General features: G+C 47.0%; 1 protein-coding gene across 2 annotated transcripts in view; it reads right to left on the bottom strand.

The window, feature by feature from the left end:
- The window catches only part of LOC146809360 (chaperone Ric-8A), a 362,752-nt gene that overhangs the window by 203,880 nt on the left and 134,466 nt on the right, over window positions 1–24,406 (bottom strand). For both annotated transcript variants that reach the window (XM_085616159.1, XM_085616160.1), the window contains one exon: window positions 6,330–6,944. In XM_085616159.1, the coding sequence (XP_085472285.1) occupies window positions 6,330–6,944 (615 nt within the window). The remainder of the gene's footprint in view (window positions 1–6,329; window positions 6,945–24,406) is intronic.

The raw sequence follows: 24,406 nt of genomic DNA, 5'->3' as shown, positions 1-24,406 counted from the left end.
AGGCAGAAATTTAGGGTTGGTACGAAGAACTACTTTATCTTTATGTAAGTGGAAAAAGGGTTATTCTATTGTTAGTGCCTGTAGTTCACCCACTCTCCTCAATGAAGTGACTGCAATGAGGAAAGCTGTTTTCCAAGTAAGGAATTGTAATTTACATTTCTGCATGGGTTCAAATGGCGGACCCATTAGCCTTGTGAGGACTATGTTAAGATTCCATACCAGGGCAGGTGGAAGTCTAGGCGGTATTACCCTTTTTAGTCCTTCGAATGCTTTGATGACGGGCACTCGAAATAGCGATAAGTGTTGCCTATATTGAAGGTAAGCTGCTATGGCAGCAAGATGCAGTCTGATGGATGTATAGGCCAATGCTGACTGCTGCAAATGTAATAGGTAGCACAGAATGTTCTGTATGGAAGCATCAAGAGGGTCAATATGATTGTTATTGCAATATATAACAAAACGCTTCCATTTGGCTGCGTAGCAGGCTCTTGTGGTAGGCTTTCTGGCCTCTCTAATAATGTTCATACAGTCTGGTGGAAGGTTGAGATAACCAAACTATGACTTCAGGAGCCAGATCGCAATGTTCAGCTTTTTGGGATCTGGGTGTTTGATTTCTCCATTGCTCTGCGTGAGGAGACTGGTAGTTAAATGTAATTTTTGGTGTGGTACCAGAGAGAGTTCCAACAGGTTTGTGAACCAGGGTTGAAGTGTCCATGTTGGAGCTATTTCTATTAGCGTGAGCGATGTTTGCCTGAGTTTCCGAACCACTGATGGAATGAGTGGGAGAGGTGGAAAAGTGTAGGCAAATATCCCTGACCAGTTCATCCATAGAGCATTGCCTTTGGACAACGGGTGTGGATTCCTTGAGGCAAAGTTTTGGCATTTTGCGTTTTCGGGTGGTGCGAACAGGTCTATGTTAGGGACTCCCCAGGCTTGAAAGTATGGTTGGAGAATTTGAGGGTGAAGTTCCCACTCATGTATCTGATAACTTTGCCTGCAGAGAAGTTCCGCAATTTGATTGTTGACTCCTGGGAGATGTTCTGCTAGGAGATAAATGTTGTGGTGTATCGCCCACCTCCAGATGTCTTGGGCTAAGTGGGACAGTTGGAGAGAGTGTGTTTCCCCCCGCTTCTGTATGTAATACATAGCTGTCATGTTGTCGGTTCAGACTAGTACCGGCTTGCCAGACAGGTGATCTTGAAAGGCTTTGAGCGCTAGAAAGATTGCCATGAGTTCCAACTGATTGATGTGAAGCAACCTTTGCTGTCAGCTCCACCGCCCTTGCACTGTGTGCTGTTGAAGATGAGCTCCCCAGCCAGTAAGGGATGCGTCCACTGTTAACACGGTCTGTGGAATCGGGTCTATGAACGGCCGCCCTTTTGACAGGTTGTGTGTGATCCACCACTGCAGAGAGCGATGAGTACAGCCACTTACCAACACTAGATCGGTTAACAGACCTTGTGACTGATTCCACTGACTGGCTAAACACTCTTGAAGTGAACGCATGTGTAACCTGGCATGGGAAAATGATGCAAGATGCCATCATTCCCAGCAGTTGCATAAATACTCCAGCTGGAAGTGACTGAGTGGGTTGAAATTTCTGAATGAGCGCTTGAATGTTTCAAATTCTGGCTGCATTGGGATACGCTAGATCTTTTTGAGTGGCTCCTAGGTAATCCTGAACCTTTTTGGGCTGAAGATGTCATTTTAACACATTGATTGAGATCTCTAGCTGTTGAAGCAGCTGAATGGTTACTGAAGTGTTCTTGTGACATTGCTGATATGTGCCTGCTTTCATGAGCCAGTCGTCTAGATAGGGAAGACATGTATGCTTTGTCTTCTGAGATGCGCAGCTACTACCACCAGACATTTTGTGAAGACTCTGGGGGCATTAGTGACTCCGAATGGGAGCACCTTGAATTGGGAGTGTTGACCTGCTACCACAAACCTGAGAAATTTGCGGTGAGCCGAATGGATCGGAATATAAAAGTAGGCGTCTTTTAAATCTAGAGTAGAAAGGAAATCGCCTTTTTGCAAAAGAGGCAGTATCTGTTGCAGTGTTACCATGTGGCAGTGGTCTGACTGTATGTGAAGATTGAGTTCTCTGAGATCCAATATGGGTCCGAGAGAGCCATGCTTTTTTGGAATTAGAAAGTAAAAGGAGTACACGCCAGACCCTTGATGATTTGGTGGTACAGGCTCTATGCCTTGTTTGAGTAACAGGGATTGTACTTCTTGTTGGAGAAGGTTTAGGTGATCCTGTGAAAGTCTGTACGACTTTGGGGGAAAGTTTGGAGGAGTGTTGATGAACTCCAGGCAGTAACCAGAATGGATAATTTGGAGAACCCATTTGTTGGCTGTTATTGAATGCCACTTTGGTAGAAATTGTGACAGTAGTCTCCCTACAGGTGTTAAATGGTCAGGGGGAACTATGGGCAAGTCACCGTTTTGTATTGGAGGGCGAGGTACATGTATTGGAACCTCTACCTCTGTCCTTGCCGTTATTACCTCTGTAATTGCCTCGAAAGAAACCCTTGGAACCTGAGGGCTGGTAACTGCCCTTATAGGTGGACGCAGTGTCAGAGGAAGTATTTTTTGATCCTGCCCGATAGAAGGAGCGACGAAAGGAACCACCACCCTTATGGAGACTGAAGGGCTCCCTTGGATTTAGCCACTTCAGTATCCTTCTTCATTTTATCCAGTGAAGTGTCTACCACTGGTTCAAAAAGGTGTTCCTTGTCAAAGGGTGTGTTTAATATGGCAGTCTGAACTTACGGTTTAAACCCAGATATGCGCAGCCAGGCGTGTCTTCTTAAAAGAATTCTAGTGTTCACTGCTCTGGCAGATGCATTAGCAGCATCTAGGGAGCATCTAATTTGGTTATTAGAAATTAACTGTCCCTCACGAACCAGATCTTGCGCTTTGGATGTATGTTCCTGAGGAAAAAAATTGGATGAGTTGTTCCATCTCATCCTAGTGTGCACGTTCCTAGCGCGCAAGCAATGCCTGTTTATTGGAAATATGCCAGAAATTAGCAGCTTGGGAGGCTATCCTTTTCCCTGAAGCATCAAGGAGCTTAGACTCTGTCTGGGGGTGTTGCGTCTGGGAGTTTGCCCTTTATTATGCATTAGCAACTACTAATGAATCTAATGGTAGTTGACCCTAAATGTAGACTGGATCTGATGGAGCAGGATTGTATTTTTTATCCACCCTAGGGTTAAGGATACGTGCTCTAACAGGATCCTTAAAAATGTCTTAAACATGTCTGGTCATGGTTTTCAACATGGGCAACATGTGTGTAGACTTTTGTGTATTGTGAAGGGTCTCAAAAAGGAATTCCTCTTCAAGGGATTTTCTATGAAGCGGGACCCCATGGTAAGTAGCAGCCCTACTTAACAAATCAACAAATCCTACACTATCATTTGGTGGAGAGGCCTGGTAGGATATATGTCTGGGTCGTTGTCAGTGGGAGAATCAGTATTATAGTCATTCCACACGACACCAGGCTGATCGTCATCATTATTATTCCCATCCCCATCACCCTGATTGTCAGGTGTGTGTGTGTGTGGTGAGTGCTCAGGTGAAGTTGGCACCGGTATAGTCTGGGGTACAGAAGGTGGAGGAAGAGGAAGGATTTTTCCCGACAGTTCTCTTCTTCAATGGAATGTGGTATTCCTCTTCTGTAGTAGCACCTCTCTTTAAAGTCACTTTAGTAGTGATATGTTCAATCTTTGGGTGTATAACCAGAATTTTTTGTTTCAATTCAAATACGGTTTGTCGAGCGGATCACCGAAAACATGCTTTTTAGGTGATTTCGGCATGTCCTTGTGTTTCGGCTCCGAATGTTTCGGTGCCGAAGGTTTCTTGGCCCGAGTTTTCGGATCCGAAGTTTGTTTAGGTGCCAAGCCTTTTCTTCGGCCCCGGTGTCTTTGACTCGGTGTCCTATTTGGCATGTGGCTTTTCGAAGCCGGAAGGCTTTTTACTGAGCTCCGGTGCCGAGCCCGAAGGCGGGGCTTCGGAAGCTTGTTCTCGGCCCCCACCGGGGCCTGAAGGCGCAGGTTGGTCTGAAGCCTTTTTCTTCGATGGAAGTGGAAGGAGGGCGAGGTAGGGACTGTTCTCACGGTACATTGCCCATGCGGGATGTCTTCATCCTCATCTGAGCCGTGTTCGGAAATGAAGAAGTCTTCCTGTTCCTCATCAGCTCCAATGAGCTCGCCGCCTTCCTCCTCGTCCGATTGAGGTCCGAAAAGGTCCAGAAGGGAACCGGTTTGTTGTCTTTGCATGTCAAGTCGTCGGGCCCGACGATCACGAAGAGTCTTTTTGGAGCGGAAAGCTCGGCACGCGTCACAGTAGTCTTCTCTGTGGTAGGGTGACAAACACAAGTTGCACACCTCATGTGAGTCGGTGCGCGGGTATTTCGCATGGCACCGAGGACAGGACTTGAAAGGAGTTTGTTCCATTAACTGCGAGTCGAACCAGGGGCTAGGCCCTATGGCCTACCTCGAGCTCGCCGATCGAAATTGTCTTTAGGAATCACAGTCCGCGAAGAAAGGGGAACGCGATCGGAAACAATACCGTCGATTGTGAAGCTATACGTGCCGAGAGGGACCGAAGGATCGAAGTCGAACTGGAGCGCAGCCAGTTACATCCGAAGGTGATGGCGGAAAAAAACAATCTGAAGATGGAGTCGATGGCCATGCGCACTATCACCTAAGGGAGGAGTCCCCTACCTCGTGACTAAGGAAAACATCTTCCAGAAAAACAAAGTGCCAACATCCAGACCCAACACTAGATAGCAATCTTATGCAAAGCATGTGATCTACAGCTCACATGCCTCGAACATATCTTTTCTAGAAGATTCTGAACCAGTCACAGTACACTCTCCTATTCTTTATCCTCCGGTGGGTAACATATCAGTCCATAGGTCCAAAGTATATTTCATGAGTCTGAACCGTGTCCAAGTGGTGAACAAAATGCGCTGGCTGTGGCTGTTAACAATTGAAATTTGAACAAGACTATAACACTATTTGGAATATAAAATGAAGAAGAAATGGATCACTGTACAATTCGCTTGGACTTCTGCAGTTTCTGGTGCACCACTAGATTTGTGATATTGTGTGCCCTGCCAAGCAGTAATATCCAGGAGCCACAAATACTAAAAGAGTGTGCACAACATAAAGAAATTGTTTTTGGGACAAAGGGGAGGTGATAGTTGTTCTGCCTACGACTCTTTAGATGTGTTCTAAATAATCCTATGTTTTAAGATTCTTAAATATGATTGACAAGAAAGAAAAGAGCTCACCTCACCATTTCTGCTTGCTGTCATAACAGCCAATAAAAAGAAAACTAAGCGTCAAAATGTTTTCTGTGGTCTCACCAAGATGCTCAAAGGGAGAGTCCTGTAAAAAAGGCTAAGCTCACTCGAAGGTCCAAAGTTGAAAATAAATCCCTTGCCCTTGGTCCCAAAACAAACATACTGACGCATCACTACTGGGGCGAATGGGACCAAATACTGTTCTCCAACAAGTTGGGCCCGTGAACCACCACCCAAGTAGATGAGCCAGTGCACTGCCAATAAACTGAGTGCGCCCATAAACCAAAAAATACAAATAGTCCAAGCACTGTCAAACATGAGGAATGGATAAGAATTTGAAGGTAAATATTAAACATTTAGTGAAAAAACACTAACTGCCCATACAATTCTTCGGTTCGCTTTTTGAATAGAAAGGGCACAAAATCAAAGGCAGTGGAATGATGTAAATAGAGAATATAAGGGTGGTGGTAGAGGACCTAAGGGATTCATGGATACAGAAAAGAGCTCAACAAGGAAGTGGCAATGTAGGAGGGAGGGGGCCTTACTCAAACAGTAACAAAAGGGACAAGGAATAAGACGAGGAGATAATGCTCTGTAACTCAGACATGGTCTCTCGTCATAGAATGCTCATCGGTCCTGTGTTGTCTCCTCTTCATGTGATGCCTCTTCACCCTGGCTTCATTTAGATATACCTTTGTGATGCCAATTGCACACCCATTAATACATTCTCAATTTCAATACCCTTTACTTTACCCATCAATACCCTCTCTCTTCGATACGCATAGAAACCCTGCACTGCACCCTCCCCTTGTGGTTCCACTTTAATTCTGGATGTCCCTTGATTTGGAGATGCCCCAACATCAGTTCTGCTCAAACCTTACTTCCTAAAGTACCACCACATTCTCTCTGGTAAAGGCTCATTAAATTCTAAAACTTAATGCCTAGCTTGACTCCCAAACTTTTGTGTCTTCTGTTTCAGTCCATTTCCACGTGTATTCCCTCCCCTGCTCCTCACCTCATCCACTTCCCGCCGATTGAGGTCAAATGTAACATTGAAGAGTGTCTTTAGGATCTCCATCACCCTCTCCGTCTCCTCCTTTGCAAGCGCAGGACAGCAGCGGTCTGTCACCACCTCGTAGACATCTGCCCACTTCAGTGCCAACGTGCTCTCCAGAGCATCTGTAAGCAGGCTGACACCCCTCAGCTCTTGGGCAAGTTGACGACGCACATCCACACGCAGTGCTGTCATTAGGAAAAGGAGCCTCAGGTCAAAGAATTTGCTCTCATGGCAGGACTTGGTCTCATTATACAACTTTAGTCGACGAGCCAAACCGTTCACAATCCTGAGCTCTGTGGCTACCTGCTGAGCTTCAGGGCTGTTATATACAATATTGCAGAGGCCTTTGAGGGCTTCTACCATGCTTTCACTGTCTGGCATAAGGGAGACTTCACACTCTTCTAAATAGTCCACCCCAGCGTACCGAGCAAGAGTGTACATGGAGGTTCTGCTGGTAAAAGGAGTAAGTGCATACTTGTCCCGTGACAGGATACGAACAGTTTCCAGGCAAGCTGCTTGACAGGACGGCTGCAGGTCACGGCCCAAGAACTTAATCACCACCTCACCAAGTTTCTGTGAAAGAAAGAAGAGCAGTTAGAATACATTCCTGAGCCTATGCACATGACTTTTAAATGAGTATTTTTAGAACCATTCTGAAAGCTAAATAGAAATGTCCCATATTAATGAACGACACACATAGATTCAGTGCAATCAATTAAATTGATAAAGTCAGTACCAAGAAGCTCCAGGAGAGGAACTTGGGTTATATCAGGCAGCTCCTTCTTGTTCATAAAAAGTGTTCAGCCTTCTACTCATGAGACCCAATTGTCAAGGACAGGTCTGATTTCTCCAGTTTCCACAGAAACACTTCCAATGGAGCGTTTATGTCCGTAGTATTGGATCTAGGCACCACTGGTAATCTCTGATGGATTGTGAAGTATAAATTTTCGGTCATGAGCAAGATAAATGGCCTATTCACCATTTGTGATGCCTGAAGTACCATCCTTCTATTCAGCAACTGGGATCTCTGAAGCCTCATGCTCAGTGGGCCACCAATGATCTCTGAAATATTATAATCTATCACCCACAGGTGACCTTTAACGCTGAACAGCCATGATACCTCTCACTGCAAGTGATCACTGAAGCATTATTTATCCGCCATTGGTGATCCCTGAAGGACCATGATTAATAAACCCGTAATGATCACTGAAAAACTTGGATCTTTAAACTACTATTGTTCTTCAAAGGATCTCCATCTATGCGGCACTGGAGAGATGGGAAGAACCATTACCTGGCAACTACTTATCGCCTCAAAAGAAGTGAAATGTATTAATGAGTGGTGCGCACAGGACAACAATCTTTCAATCACTGATAATCCTGAAAGAACTGTGATTTATAAACGCCTCATGGTGTTTGAAAGTGATATGTGAAGAACCAGGATCATGCAGCCAATGTAATTTTAAAAAGGTCCATGATATATTAAGCATTACTGATCTATGAACAACCATAGTGTATTTGTCATTGTCGGTCAAGAAAGAGCAATGATCTAGCCACTGTTCACAACATCACTAACACAATCTGACATGTAGTCTTTGCTAATTTCTTTTTAGTTTAAACTGCTTTTATTAAGTTTGACTTTTTCACATTTGCAATCTACTTTAAACAACCTTACGAACACTTCATATTCACTCTGCCAGCAGAGGCAGGCAATCACAATTATTCCGACAGGGTTTCACAATAACAGTGTGTCTATGTAAAATAAGACATAACATCTGCAACCAACCAATATTCTACAAGTAGTTTCTGTTATACAGTGCCTCTGTAGTAACTGGCAAGCGCATGTCTGCACTTCATATCTGTTGGACTTGGCCCTTTCTGCAGGGTCTACCCCAAACTTTTTGCCTCCACTCTACTGTTTTCTGAACCAGTTTCTGTTGGCCTTTAGGACTCTGTGCACTTTACCACTGCTAACCAGTGCTAACATGCTTGTGCTCTCTCCATTAAACTTGGTAGAATTGGCTTATACCCAAATGTCATTTAATTTACTTGTAATTCCCTAGTAAAGTTGTAATACATATGCCCAGGGCCGTAAATTAAATGCTACGAGAGAGCCTGCAGCTATTATTGTGCCACCTACTTAAGTAGCTCTTTCAACAGGTCTCAGGCTTGCCATTGCAGTCTGTGTGTGCAGTTTTAAAGTGCCATGTCGACCTGCAAAATAAACCTTTTGCCAGGGCCAAACCGTCCTTTTGAATATATATAAGTTACCCCTAGGGTAGGTCCTAAACAGCCCAGAGGGCAGGATGCAATGTATTTAAAATGTAGGACATGTACTATTATGTTTTACATGTCCTGGAAGTGAAAAACTCTTGCATTTGTTTTTCATTACTGTAAGGGTTACCTCCTCCATTGGATATTATTGGGTTACCTATTTGCATTTAATAAATGACAAGTTTCAATAGAGAGCAGGTATACAGATCGAGTTTTGGAGGTCTAAAGAATTATAATTAAAAGCCCTCTTTAATGATAAAGACTGACTTTTTAACACAGTTCTGAAGATGCCACTTTTAGAAAGTTGGTATTTTCTTGCCTACCCATTTGGTGCTTGCAGTCTGATCCTGGCTCCACATGAATAAGTGCAGCTGGCAGTTGATCTCTGTGTATTGCTCCCAGACAGTGAGACAAAGGGGAGATAGGTGTTGGCAAGATGGGCCACACTGAGTTAATGAGGGGGAGGAGTAGCTACCATCTACGACACTTGCACATCACATAGGCTTTCCCCGAGCACTCTCACAAAGGGTTTGTCACTAGTCTTTTTTGACCCCGCGCAAGCTGGGGTCAGGACAGGGAGGAAGGAGATGCCCGACACCTCGGGAAGGGGGAGGGCGCATCTAGACTCTTCCTCTACTTAAAGTGGGCCCCAGGTATAAATATTGGACCTCAGACCCCAACTCTTCATTTCACTTTTGGACCTGTGGACTCTGCTAGGAAGGACTGCCCAGCTGTGACGTCTGCCCTGCTGACCTCCTTTGCTGCCCAAGGATTGCTCTCTGTGCCCCAGGGCTCTTCTGCTGTGAGCTGCCCTTCTGAAACCAGCCTGCCTGAGTGGACTACAAGATCTCCAAGGGTCAGTCAGCTGACTTTCTGTTCTCAAGTCACAGGGACACAACAGGGTTCTCTGCGCCACGCATCTTCGAAGCAGGACTGCACATCGCCTTAACAGCTTCGCAAGCTTGATCCAGGGCATCGCATCTGGATGCTGACAACCCACCCAGTGCCCTACAGCTCTGGCGCAGGACCAAGCATCGCCACTGTGGCTCTGCTAACCTGACCCAGCTCAACATATCTCAAAGTCGATAACCAGCCAAGCTCGATGCAGTGAGGCGCATCTCGACTAAAGTCCTCACAAGCCCCAGCGGCTTCACTGGCGCCAGCCTAGCATGACGCACCTTGACCTCAGCATCAGAGCATTGCTACGCAAGTCTTCACAAGCCCCTGCAGCTTCCTCAACGACAAACAGACTTCACATTGCAAGCTCCTGTCGACAGTCACTCACTCTCCTGCACGACGTATCTTGGTGCAAGACTTCGCATTGCAAGCTCCAAGTCAACGGTTTCTCGGCGTCAGCCAGATCAACTAAAAGCAAGGACTTTGCATCGCTCTGCAACCTGGATTTAAGGTACTCTTGTTCCACTAGCCAGGGTCATTGTAGCCGACCTGCACTCCATCACTGTCAGCCTGAATTTGTAACTTTGCCCTTGTCCGGCACGACCAGATAACCACAGTTGGCACTTTGTGCTTTTTGGCGCTATACTCACTGAAATCTGTCACACTGCCTATCTCTGGTTCTAATGATTGGCTTTTTGTCCTTTTGGTGTCAAATTATTTATTAAAGAGTACTTTATTTTTCTAAAATGGTTTGGTATTTTTCTTGTGTGATATTTTAACTTTTATTACTGTTTGAAATGCTGCATAAACACTTTACACATTGCCTTTAAGTTAAGCCGGACTGCTTTGAGCCAAGCTACCAGAGCACTGATCACGGTTAATTTAGGGTTAGCTTTTGACTTCACTCTGACAAAGACTGAGGTTGTGGCATGAGTATGGCTCCACTTCTTCAATCAGTAACACAATTCCTAACAAAATCTTTACCCAGCGTTAAGAAAAATGTTGCTTCCTTAAACATTCTCGGTCACTTGCTATCAAAATTGCTTTTAGCTCAACTCTGGTGCTCTTTTTGTAGCAGCAAATAGTGAGTGAAATTCTTCATTATCTTCTAATTAAAACCTTAAATAAGAGATCTAGACCAAATAAGAGTTCAACAGTCCATGTTCCTCCTAGAGCACCAATATTCTCAGGACTTCTAATTTTCTCAGTTGTAGTGACAACTCTTCTTGCCAATATTTTTGCTTGCCTACTTCATCATTAATCATAATGTAAAACTTTAAAAAAAACTAGTTTTCCTGCTAGTTCCAAATTATTCTGTAAGCACAGGTCTTTCAAGGACTTTTTAGGGGTATCGGCTAGACAGTGCATGCGCTGTCTCGAAGAGACGTGTTGTGTTCTATCTGTGTGCTTCCAGGCCATCCATCTCCAACCATTGGTAAACTTCAGCGTCACTCATTTTCTTTAATGCCATTCGTCATGGCATGCGGGTGTCAAGCCCTCTTCTTGCGGTTGGCCTTCCCATAGCAAATGGACCAAGTATTTGTCTCCTTACACTGCTCCCTGTTTGCGGGGCTATCTTTTTCTTTATTTGCAAACACTCCATAGAAGTACTTGTGTTTTCAGGCTATCTCCATTGTGCACATACTAAAATGCATATGCATGTACATAAACAAATGTATTTCTTAAAATTTGTTAAAACACGAACAGCAATTGCTTATTTTTGTTCTTTTTTGCACGATACGATAGTATTGGAGCTCTCGCTCCGTCCTCCGTCTTGCCATAGCACAAACACAAGTTAATGGAATTGGAGTGCTTTAAGAGCTCACCAGTTACATTACACAATGACACATTCCTTTTTGTCGCTGATCCTGCTTCAATTAAGGTATTTTTTCCCCTTCATTTTTGCTTACTCTCCCCTCTCCCATCGTTGCCCGTCTCCCCATCCACTCCTGCACCCCTGCTTGACCCGTCCCCCCAATCCCTCCCTCGTCGCTGCTGCTGGTTTTTCATTTTTATTGCACGATCCGATGGTATTGGAGTGCTGGTTCTGTCCTCCATCTTGCCATAGTGCGAACACCAGCTGATGGTATTGGAGCACTTTAAGAGCTCATCAGTTACACATTCATTGTCGTAAGCAGGGGGAATCATAAGGAATTTGCCTAGAGTCAAAAATTGTTCAGCCGACCCCAAGATTCAAACCGGATTTCTTAGTTACTCTGTCTCCAGCTCTCGCAGTTACCCTAAAGCTCTTCAACTGTTTCTCATTATCACATTTGTTCAGCAAGACCCCGTCAACACTGAACAAGCACTGGCAAAGCCAAAAGATCTCGGCAATGCCAGAGTTATTGGCTTCATCAATGTTATTGTCTTTTAGCCATGTTGTCTAGCAGTACATCTGCAGTTCAGCATGGCTGAAAGTCACTGGGGGAAAAAGCGCTCTGATGCGACCAGCGCAGGCCACATCATATGACTTTTTTGTATTAGGAGGAGTAGGAGAATAAACTCAACATGGGGAGGCGAAGAGACTCAGCGTCTGTGCAACAGCTTGTGATTTTGGCCTTTCACTAACTTTCAGCTATGCTGGACAGCAGATGTGCTGCAAGTCAAGGCCAATAGCTCAGGCATTACCAAGACCTATTGGCTTTGTCAATGCTTGTTCAGTTCTGGCACCTCGTAAGCATACCTATCTCCTTCTAATAACTCCACCAAATAGAAAGACAATCCTAAGCACACTTTACAAAATTAGATTGCTTAATTATTTGACTCATTAATTCTCTCCCTAGTTGATAAATTGGTGCAATATGTATTTTAAAGAGGAGAATCCATTTAAATTAGAGCTCTCACTAACCTTCTTTTTACAATTGCATTACTGCTGTGATCAAAACACTTCTTATGACTGTACTACTAGCGGTTAGTCATAATAGTGAGATAGCTTAGTGTTAGAATCGTGTAAAATGTGATACCAACATGACACTTTGCACAGGGCTTAATACAAGTTTTAAAAAAATGGGTGATGATGAAGACCCCAAAAATCGTATAGCATAAAAGAAAATGGCCACCGCTATTATTTATAGAGCGATTATGAATCTAATGTTAGGCATCCATGACATCATTGCTCACGTTTTTCTGGTCGGGAATGCCAAAAGTGGTACAAATTCGGCATTTTAGTTGACCCCTGACAAAGTATTAGAAATTTTTAATGGATCCAGTGAGTAAATACCTTAAGTTGTAAATAAACAAATATGTTGTACTGCCCTTGTAAACTAACCAATTATTTTTAGCTGTTGCAGGTTTCTGAAATTGTGAAAAGATGATCAGCTGTCAAGGGGTAAAAATGTCTACTAAAAGAAGAAGTGAATTTGAAAATATTAATGAAGAGTTTATATCTAGTACAAAAAATGATGGAGATGAGGTCGATTGGGATCCGCGTGTATTGTGTCAACAAGATTTACTAGACGTTTTAGTGTGTCCAGCTAATAATAAATGTTCTGATTGGGTACAAACGTTTTCTTGATGATCTGCTAGCTTTTGACTAAATAAAAGCAGCTCTATAAATCATCAAGACAAAATTATTTTGAAAATCATGATGTAGTTGAACAACTGTTAAATGAAAACTGTGGAAAATTCCATAACACATATAGAAAACTTTGACAAACACAAACTTGCAAGGTTATCAAAAATACCTAAACTAGTTCAAGACAGTATTCAAGTGAGTACTTCAAGGTGTACGTGTGCTTCTTTTATAGTTGGTTAATTGCAAGACACGGGTTTCTTCTGTGACGAAGAGTCAGGGGCAGAGATTATAAATGGGTGTACACTTGAATTGAGTAATCGAGTTCGAGATACTGCAGTTGCATCAAGTGACTCAAAAGTACTCGCCAAGTTAAGCGGTGGTGATATGGTTGTGCCCAAAGCGAAGTACCACAAAAAGAGTCTGGGCAGTTTTTATAACCGGCTTCGCCAAATATAGAACAAAGAAAAAAGCGAATACAACAAATTGGCATTAATCTATGGCATGGTATAAGGTGAAATTGTTAACTATCTTGAAGATACATTACAAAATTCTGAAGTATTGGCAGTATTTACTTTATATAACATCAAATCACTTGAGGTTCGCCATACAACAGAATTGCGTGTAGAAAATGCAGACAAATATGTACACAGCAAACAATTAAAAGAAAAGATTCTTTAATTCATACCAGAACATACAGCTGAACCAAAAGGTAGAGACATTCTTCTAACACGCAAAAACGATATAGGAGAAAATATATTCTGTATCTGTAAACAAAATGCTCTTCAGGATGGTATCTGCCTGGCCAATGCAGCAGCTATTAAAAAACAACAAGTTCCAACTTTAAGTAGATGGATTTAGCGGACAGTTTGAGCAAAACTACCAAGAAAAGTCAGTAAGGACCGCTATGCTAAATTTAATATAATTGATTATGGAAGGTTGTAACATTTCAAGTGACAGCACAGTAAATGATAAGAGTGCAGCTTTGTCAGTCTCACAGCTTGTTCGGTATCATGCCAGTGAGTGTAAAAAGGCAAATACTAAAGGAAACATCTGCCACAAAAAAATTACCTTTTTATATTGGATTAATGGTGCATGCTTAATTCATAAACGGGAACGCTCATATGAGTTCATGTGAACAAACTGCACACAAGCTCATATGAGCGTGTTCAAGAAGTATCAGCAACAATAGCTAACAAACAATGTAAGCGATTCTGCAATGACAGGGTTGTGAGTCCAACAGGCCTTCAACTCTCCACTTTCCCTTGTGCTGCAATACATAATATTACTCACAATCCCTCGTCATATTCATCCACGGAACAGCCATATCTCTGCAACAGAGAAAATCAGATGCACAGGGTATTTCATCCTTGCTAAAAACTGAAGACAATGAGGGGCATTGGCCAAGATGGCGGCCAAGTAGCAGCGGGTTTACGGCGCTCTGCTGCTAACAGCCGTCGTTGGTGCACTAGGACTACTTATTTTGACACCATAGCCTTCCGCATGTGAGCGGCGGAGTGTGGAGACATCCAAGGGCAGCATTAGTATGAGTGGACGCCCGCTTTGCTGCCATCAGACCCGAGATGGTGGCCGCGGTGTAACTGCAGCGACAAGGACAGAGAGGTGGGGGTGTGGTGTACCGCTGGACACTCCCGTGTCACTGGGGGTCCTCAGGTGCCTGGTCGCTTGGGGTGGACAAGGTTGCTGGTGGTCGGTGGGGGAGGCCTGTTGTTTATGCTGGACTGAGTGTGGCCTGAAGGTGGGTGCACAGACCGGCGTCCCTGCCCTCTATTGGAGTCCGAAGCCAGATAGGACCTCTCAGCTGCGCCGTCACCAATTGGAAGCAGGCGTGCGGGGGACCACTGCGTAGGAGAGCTGGGCTGATCATAGGGTCATTTTGGGTGTATGGAATTTGAGTCGGCTGTCACCAATTGGAAGCAGGCGTGATTTGAACAGCCATTTGCCACGGCCATGCTTTGGCCTGCCCGGCTGTGCAACCAGTCTTTCTGCCCTGCATCGGGGGATCCAGAGATCGGAGGGCGGTTGCATTTCTTCTGACTGCTCCCTCCCCACCCTGGGGGTGCCCTTTGGCCTGTACTGAGGCTGGAATTTCCTAGGGCCTGATGTACGCCAGCTCCACATAGGTTAAAGCTATAAACTTTGCTCTCTCCTGCTTGCTACAGAGGACATGACTCCTCTCAACGTTGTGCTCTTATTGCTTAGGGTGTCATTTGCGCAGTTTGGGCCTGCCAGAGGGAAGTTGGGCTTATACTGTTCCAAATCAAATCAGGTGTTTGTTAAGCGCGACTACTCACCCGTAAGGTCTCAAGGCACTGGGGATGTGGGGTGGGGGGGGGGGGTGGGGGGTGGGTTTGCAGGTTCCAGTCCATCAAGGAGGGGGTCTGTCGAAGAGCCAGGTTTTGAGGTTGCCTGCGAAGATGCGGAGCGATGTTATCTGTCTGAGGTGGAGCGGAAGGTCGTTCCAGGCTCTGGCCGCGAGGAAGGAGAAGGAGCGGCCTCCGGATCTGGTCTTTCTGGTGCGGGGGACCACGGCGTAGGAGAGCTGGGCTGTTCGTAGGGTCCTTTGGGGTACATGGAATTTGAGTCGGCTGTTCAGGTATGCTGGTCCGGTGTCGTGGAGGGCCTTGTGAGCGTGGGTAGCATCTTGAAGGGGACTCTAGCTTCGATGGGGAGCCAGTGGAGTGTTCGCAGGTGCTGGGAGATGTGGCAGTGTCTTGATAGGTTGAGGACCAGTCTTGCGGCGGCATTTTGGATGTTCTGTAGCTTGCGGGTGAGGTTTTTGTTTATTCCGGCATAGAGTGCATTGCCGTAGTCGAGCCTGCTGGTGACCAGGGCGTGAGTGACGGTCTTTCTGTGTTCGAGGGGGATCCATTTGAAGGTCTTACGTAGGAGGCGGAGGGTGTGGAAGCAGGAGGACGAGACGGAGTTGATCTGGCAGTCCATTTTGAGCTCCGAGTCCAGGATGATTCCCAGGTTACGTGCGTGGTCCGTGGCGGTAGGCGGGCTTCCGAGGGCGGGCGGCCACCAGGTGTCATTCCAGGCGTCTGGGTTTGGGCCCATGAGGAGTACTTCCGTTTTGTTGGTGTTTAGTTGTAGGCAGCTGTTTTACATCCATTTGGCAACGGCTTCCATGCCTTCTCGAAAGATGTATCTGGCGGTGTTGGGTTCGTTGGATAGGGAGAGGATGACTTGGGTGTCGTCTGCGTATGACACAATGTTGAGTCCGTAGGTTCTGACGATGGGGGCGAGCGAAGCCATGTAGATGCTGAAGAGCGTAGGGCCCCTGGGGGACTCCGCAGGTGGTAGGTGTAGGGTCTGAGAGGAAAGGGGGGAGTCTGACCCGCTGTGTTCTGCCGAAGAGGAAGGAGCGGATCCAGTCGAGGGCCTTGTCTTGGATCCCTGCATCGTGGAGTCTGCGTATTAGGGTGCGGTGAGAGACTGTGTTGAACGCCGCTGAGAGGTCGAGGATGATGAGGGCTGCTGTTTCTCCATCGTCCAGTAAGGTACGGACGTCGTCTGTTGCGGCGAGGAGGGCGGTTTCCGTACTGTGGTTTTTTCTGAAGCCGGATTGGGAGGAGTCGAGGATGTTGTGCTCTTCGATGAATGTGGTGAGTTGGCTGTTTAAGGCTTTCTCGATGACTTTCGCTGGGAACGGGAGTAGGGAGATGGGTCTGTAGTTTTTGAGGTCGGTGGGGTCTGCCGAGGGTTTCTTCAGGAGGGGGTTGATCTCAGCGTGTTTCCGGTCGTCAGGGAATGAGGCGGTTGCCAGGGAGCGGTTGATGGTGTGGCAGAGCATGGGTGCGATGGTGTCAGCGGCTCTGTTGAAAATGTGGTGGGGGAAGGGGTCCGTCCGGGCCCCGGAGTGGATGGTCTTCATCGTCTTCAGTGTGTCTTCGGTGGTGAGGGCTGTCCAGTTGTCGATAGCTGGCTTCAGGGTGTCGGGGTGGTTGGTGAGGGTTCAGTGTGTTGGTTATCTTCGTCGAAGTTGTCGTAGATGCTCTTGATTTTGTGGTGGAAAAAGGTGCTGAGTTTGTCGCAGAGGTCTTGTGAGGGAGGGATGTCGGTGGACTCGCTAGTGGGTTGGGCAAACTCCTTGATGATGTTGAAGGGTTCTTTGCTGTTGTGTGCACGAGTTGAGATTCTGTCTTCAATCGCTTTTTTCCTCGTTTTTCTGATGAGTTGGTGGTGAGCGTTGGTGGCGGCTCTGAAGTTGTTGTGGGCTTCTGTGGATTTGGTGTTCCTCCAGGCCTTTTCGAGGCGGCGGCAAGTGCGTCTGGATTCTCGAAGTTCAGTGGTGAACCATCTAGCTTTCTTGGCGTGGGTGTTTATGTTTTTCTTGAGGGGGGGCTATGGTGTTGGCACTGTCGGCGAGCCATCTGTGCAGGGTTCGGGCTGCGGTGTTGGCGTTTTCCGCGATGGTTGGGGTGGAGATGGTGAGTGATGAAGTTAGCTTGTCTTTGGTGACTCTGGTCCAGTTTCTTCGTGGGAGGAGGTGCTGGTGTCTGTGGATGGTGGGTGTTCTGAAGGTGAAGTGGACGCATCGATGGTCAGTCCATAGGAGTTTGGTGGTGTGGCTGAAGGTGATGGAGTTTCCTGTTGTGAAGAGGGGGTCGAGGGTGTGTCCTGACTGAGAGCTGCCCATGATTGCTGGGTGGATCGCTTTGGCCTGTCCCCTACATACTTCGATTAGCGACACTGGGTCTGATTAGCTCCATACTCCCTCAACTGTTTGAGCCCTGGGACACTGTATTAGTGGATTGTGTGCTCAGGCCTCTGTGACGCAACTCTGCCGCTGGGAGGTGTTCCCATGTCACATTCCGTAGCTTGGGCTTGCTTGGGGATCCTGTGTATGGTGCTGGACAGTGAATTGGGGCTGATGGCCTTTTAACCGTGCTGAGCGGTCAGTGTCGTATCGTGAATTTTGTGGCTTCTTGTTCGGCTGATGCCATGGCTACCAATTGCTTAAAAAAAGATACAACACTGAAGGATATGCTCACCAAACCTCCATGAAGAAACCAGATCAGCGTTAGACTACATGGCGAAGTGCACTGTGGAGATGGCGGGTGCGGGTGGGGAGACCTTACCTCTCGAGGATCAGGTTGCTCGCACCTTTCTAGAAGCCTAATTTGGAACACTGTAAGATGACATTGCAGCTTTAAAAACAAGCATTTGCAATGCAATAGGCCTCACATTTACGTGAGTTTGGGCTATTGGACCCCGGAACCAGTGGCCAGCACAGCCCGTGCTCCAGCAGTCGCCCCAGTCCTGCAGGAGCCTCTCCCTTACCCTTGTGCGGGCTGTGACTGGCTAAGGCGGCGGGCACTGCCTCCTCCGAGCACTCGGTGCAATCCTCACCCCGGCGGATGTCCCAGGTATAGGCGGCAGCGCTGAGCCCGCGCCCGATGAAGGGAGAACCGGGAGGGGCCGAGCCTCTCAGGCGCTACGCAGAGGGAGGCTCTCCTACCTTCGGCCGCAGATCCGGGCACACGGGGTCCCTCAGCTCGGGCACAGCGCCGAAAAGTCAATTTGCATTAACAAGAAGGGTCGGCTTTCACTTTCGTCCGTAGTGAAAGCTTTCTTGTCTTTATGGGGCCATGTGTTTGAAACACACGGCCCCCTAAAGATAAGAAAGCTTTTGCGACGAACGTACTTCAGGCGAGTCCGTCCAAGTGGGACGGCTCGAAAAGCCAAGCAAAAACGTAATCGACACCTCTGTTCCAATGGCTGGCCACCGTTTACCATAAACGGTGACGCCGGCCAATGGAACAGAGGGGCGGGGCTTAAAGCTCCTTACAGAAAATACCCTGTTAACACTAAATCTCGCCAGGCGAGACCTAAAAAAGACATGGCAGAGGATGTGAAAGTCATTAAAAAGGACATTTCTGAAATGGGACAGAGCCTGGAAACATTACAAAAGGCAAATGAAGAAGAACATTCTGCCCATCAGCGAGAACTGCCTGAACAGCGGGATGAAAATGAGGAATTAAATTATCGTCTGGATGATTTAGAAAGTCGCTTCCGTCGATCCAATGTGCACATTAAAGGTGTGCCTTTGCAGGCAGACCCTGGGAAATGGGAAGACTATATTGGCCACCTGCTTCGTTATGTGACACCAGTCCTCCTAGACAAGGATATTTTTCTCGGCTGTATTGATTGGGCGGACCGCCCAGCTTAGTCCCCAAGGGCTCCAAGACATTCTCACATGTTTGCACTCCTATAAACAAAAAAGATATCAGCTGTCAGGGAACTAAGGGCCAGATGGAGGTAACTTCCATTTAGCGAGTACTTAATAGCGATTATTACCGAATCGCTATTAAGGACTCGCTAAATGGAATGTAGGTAGGAATCGCTAAAATATTAGCGATTCCTTTAACATTCCTTAATTTCGGTAATTCCGATTCGTTATTAAGGAATACCTAGCCATTCATTCCCATGGGATAGGAGGCCCATAGGAATGAATGGGAAGAGATTCACTATTAGCGATTCGGTATTACCGAATCATTAATAGCGGGAGCTATTTCAAGGGTGCCAGGTTGTCCAAAGGACACCCTGTTGCACCCCTGAAATGTGCATGTGTGCACATGTGGCGCACATACATGCCCCAAGGGCATGGATGGGTGCCACATGGCACATTAAAAAAAGCAAAAAAGTGCTTTTTGTAAGAAAATTGCTACTTACCACCAACTTGAAGTTGGTGGTAAATAGCGATTCCTTAAGGCTGAGGTGCACTGTTTTCAGTGCTAAGTACATTGCATTTAAGGTATCGGTATTTGCGATTCCTTAAATGGAAGAGCAAAATAAGGAATCACTATTTTGCGATTCCTTATTTTGCATGTAGGTCACCTACATCGCACATGGCTAAATACCGGTCGGTAACGCAGAGAAGATTGTTATTGTTGTACATCTCCATGCCTTCTTTCTAAAATAATGATAGCAAAAATCTATGCCCCTAACGATCATCAGGAGTCTTTCATATTATGCGCAGGGAGACGGATAATGGCTTCTCCGGACTCAAAAATTCTGATTGGCTGAGATTTTAATTTGGCACCTTATGCGCCATTAGACAGATCACTTCATAGTGTAGGACAAACCGGCGCTTTCACAGAGGCGGGCCTACAGTGGTTTGCGGATATGCGGCTGGCTGATATCTGACGCTAGCACCATTCGGCTGGTAAAGCTTACACCTGTTTCTCTGCAGTGCACCAGACTTACATCAGAATAGACTTTTCCCTCATCTCACTTCGCTTGACTGTGGCGGTGATGGACGCTGGGATAAGTACTGCATCTCTGTCTGACCACTCACCTATTGTTTTGGACCCAGTAATTCCAACCTCACCTCCCCAAATTGGTGCTTGCCGTCTTTACCCCAAACTTCTATAGTATGAATCTACGTGACACACAGTGGAGGAAACATTGAAATCCTTTCTTGAGTTTAAAAATCATCACCAACATCCCTATCGCACTATTGTGGGACTCTCTGAAGTCTACACTGAGAGGGGCATTTATAGGCATAACGGCTGCATATAAGAGAGAGAGAGTTCTGAGAGGAAAGGGTGAGGGATCTTGAGGGGGGAACATCGACATTCAGGCTCTCATAAGGTGAGGTGACAGTTGACGGCAGCCCGTAAAGAACTTCAGGCACTTGACACAGACAGGGCTGAATATGCATTGCTTCGCATTAAACATTACTACAAATGTGGCAACAAAGCAGGGTGATTTCTGGCGCACTGTCTGCGCACTCAAATTCTCACACACAGGATTGCACCTTTAGAAACACCTCATGGGGAATTGGATTACCAGGACTCTCAAATCGCACAAGAATGTGAACACTTTTATTCGTCCCTGTGCACTGCTGAATTGCTGGACCCTACCGTGTCCCAACACTATGTTCATTCACTACATGGATCATCTCCCGCCAGACGCAGCAGTAGAGATGGACACTGACATTCGAGTTGAGGAGGTTTTGGCGGCGATCTTGCGGCTGAAACCCGGGAAAGCACTGAGCCAAGATGGGTTTACAGCCGATGTTTACAAGATATTTACCATCAAACTGACTTCCATTCTCGTTAGCCTTTTTAACTCTTTCAGTGCATCTGGAAGGCACATTGACACCATGCGGGAAGCTGTTATTATGATTCGCCCTAAACCTGGGAAGGACCCTAAACACTGTGCCCCTTATCACCCTATCACCTTATTAAAACTGTACGCTAAAGTTTTTACTAGCATTTTAGCTGCGAGATTGTCTCCTTATATGCAGAGTCTGATCAACCCGGATCAAGCGGGCTTTATTGCTGAACGGGGGTGTGCAGACAACACCAATCACTTCTGTCACCTTATTGAGAAAGTTCACCGCACACGTGCATCAGCCCTACTCATCTTGGTGGATGCTGAGAAAGTACTTGACTGGGTCCACTGTCCATTTCTACGCCTGGTTCTCGACAAGGTCCGGCTTGGAGGCCGTTTTCAGAAATAGTTGTGGTGTAGGTATAATGTCCCTAAGGCACACGCGAGTCAATGGGATATCGTTGGACCCCTTCTTATTACCCGTGGCACTAGTCAAGGTTTACCCCTCTCTCTGCTCCTTTTTGCATTATATATGGAAACCTTGTCAGAAAAGGTGCGAGTTAATCCGTTTATAACTGGGATCCATATGGGAGGTGGGGAGCATAAGCTGGCTATGGATGTGGACAATGTGATGCTTACTGTTACACAGCCACTTACTTCCTCACACATCTGATGCAAGAATAAAATTTATTTGGGAGTACATCAGGATTCAAGGTCAATCTAAACAAGACAACTACTGAATTTTCCACACAGACAGAGTTCTTATTGAAAAATCAATTACCTTTTCGTGGGTATCAAAAGGAGTCCTCTATTTGGGTTTACAGATTTGCTCCACCCTTTCAACCACGGCCGAAAGAAATTATGCTGCATTAATAGACAAGACGAGAACATATCTACAATCCTGGAGGGGCAAAATTCTCACATGCATGAGCATGTGGACCAATGACTACTACGGCCCACCTGTCATCCAAATCCCCCGTCTCAGGCCGAACCCACCAACCTCCAACCTCACTCCCAACCCCCAAGAAGCAAGACCCATCCATTCATCCCAAAATGGCATTCTTTGTTCATGGACCTCAAGGTCAATCTCAAGGGCCCCCCTCACAAGGAGGCCAATTTGCCTCTTCTTCCCCGTTCCAGAGGGCCACCTCGGTCGGGCCGGGTGACAGGCCACGATCCAATCGGTCGACTAAATCACTTCTTGGGAGGCTGCCTCGGCCCGCGGGCTGTCGTCATGCCTCTGTGATTCTCTGTTGTAGTTGCTCTGGGGGTGGGTTTTCCTGGGACCCCGTGGTCTTCGCCACTCTGCTGTATGCCATCCTTCTAACCAGTCCCATGCCTCTGTATTGAGTTAAAGAACCAGGATTTCCCCTCAGCGAGGACCTGCAACTATGCTGGAAATAACATCATGTATTTTACATTTTTCTCCCAAAGCGCCTTCTTGACCTCATCAAAGCCGCCTCTCTGTTTTTGTACTTGCAAAGTAAAGTCTGGGAAGAAGTGCACCGTATTTCTTGTCTCCCTGAGATTGCACTGTTTGCAGAGTTGCGTTCCTGTCCAGAAGAATAAAGACATTACACGGGGGCCAGCCTTGGTGGCGGCACTGGCGACCTATGAGCCCTTTCAACTGAAAAGAATTTGGAGAGGCACTTGGGACAGAAAAGGTAGTGACCAAGTCCTCTACGAAGAGGTCCACGCGGTGGCCCTCTGCGCTCTCCGGCACCCCCACGATGTGCACCCCCACGAAGCACAAGTTATTGCATCGGTCCCTCCCCTCCTGGTCCTCGACTCTTGCTGTGAGAAGTTCCTCCTGCTTTGTCAACTTATCAACTTGTTCCTCCAGGGACTTAGAGGTGGTCTGGAGAACGTGGATTTGGGATTCCGCGGTCTTCACCTTGTCCAACATCTTTGAAAGTCTGCGCGCAGGAGCCCCAGGTAAATCATTACCGCGTCAATTTTTGGTTCAAGGGAGGGCTTGAGGTCTTGAAGTGCAGCTATGATCACCCCGAGAGAGGGCTTCGGTGAATCCACTGGCTCTCCCGGCTGACCTGTTCCCTCAGCCTGTTGTCTGGGAACTGCGTATCTGTCCATCTTGTTGGTCCGGAATGGCATTTGTCCCTTGGGCTTCACCTTATCTCTGGGTTCCCAAGTGCATCTGTCGGTTGGGGCCTGTCCTTCTTCCTACTTGTGCTGCGACAGACACCTAGACAGTGTGGCTGTGTGTGCCCTCCTACAACCGAGACCTCCAAGCGTTGTTCTATCTCCTGAACAGGATCCCTCAGGTCACTATGGCTGAGGGTCACTCTCCAGCCCTCGACACCCCTCCCCAGCCATGGGTGCGCCAATAAGAGTCAGTTCCCTGCAGAACACCGGGAAGTCACAGATGGTCCACTCTTAATACCAGGTCTCCAATCACAGGAGGTGGGGATACGCTGTGCCGCGCTCCCAGTTCCGTTAATCAAATACTGTCATTGCTCTCACTAAGGGTGATGTGTAGGACTCTTGAGGAGGAAGTCAACCTTTAGGTCCACTCTGTGGCTCCCCGAGGGGGGTGGGGAGGGGAGATACGGAGCTGCATTACTGTATTATTCCTAGGCAGTGTTTGGCAAGCCTCCCGGCTCCTCCCCTCACTCTGGCCGCCGCCACCCTCGCGTCTGTCGGCCGCAGCTGGTGGGGGGAGTGTCACGCTGCAGTGTTTAAGGCCCCAGTCGCGTGACCCCCTGTGACAGGGATGGCGCAGGCCCATGATCTGCTACTGGGCCGTGTTGGTGCAGCCTCGCCCCAGACAACACTCCCATTTGTGGGCCACAGGATTCACGGAGTCCCCCACTCATCTTCACAACTCCCGGCAGTCCTCCTCGGTTGTCCACGCCACCCCCCACCGGCCTCCCTGTCACCAGGGGGGGGAAAATCGGCCACACCTGCCCTCACTCCATGACCCCAAGGTGATGGGGCACCGGATTGTGCTAGTTGCGGGCATGCAGGTACGCCCTGAGCCAGCAGGCACTGCGATTCTAGTTGGTGCTTAATAAGGAAACGGATGGCGGGTCCACAGGGATGGGCTCACTGAAGCTCCTCTATGCTTCAGCCACCTTGGCTGGAGCCAAGCCACACCTCCTCACTTGAAGACACTCTTAAAAATAACTCACTAATGGTATTACACCCCGCCCGCCTGATTAAATGGAGGCAGGGCGAGACCAGTCAATGTTCGAGACATTGCGGAACGCAGGCAACATTAACACATTTTATGGCATTGTCCTGCACTTCAAAC

Source organism: Triturus cristatus, chromosome 7, assembly GCF_964204655.1.
Source record: "Triturus cristatus chromosome 7, aTriCri1.1, whole genome shotgun sequence".
Taxonomy (NCBI): Eukaryota; Metazoa; Chordata; class Amphibia; order Caudata; family Salamandridae; genus Triturus; species Triturus cristatus.
This window is presented reverse-complemented; position numbering and strand designations above follow the sequence as displayed.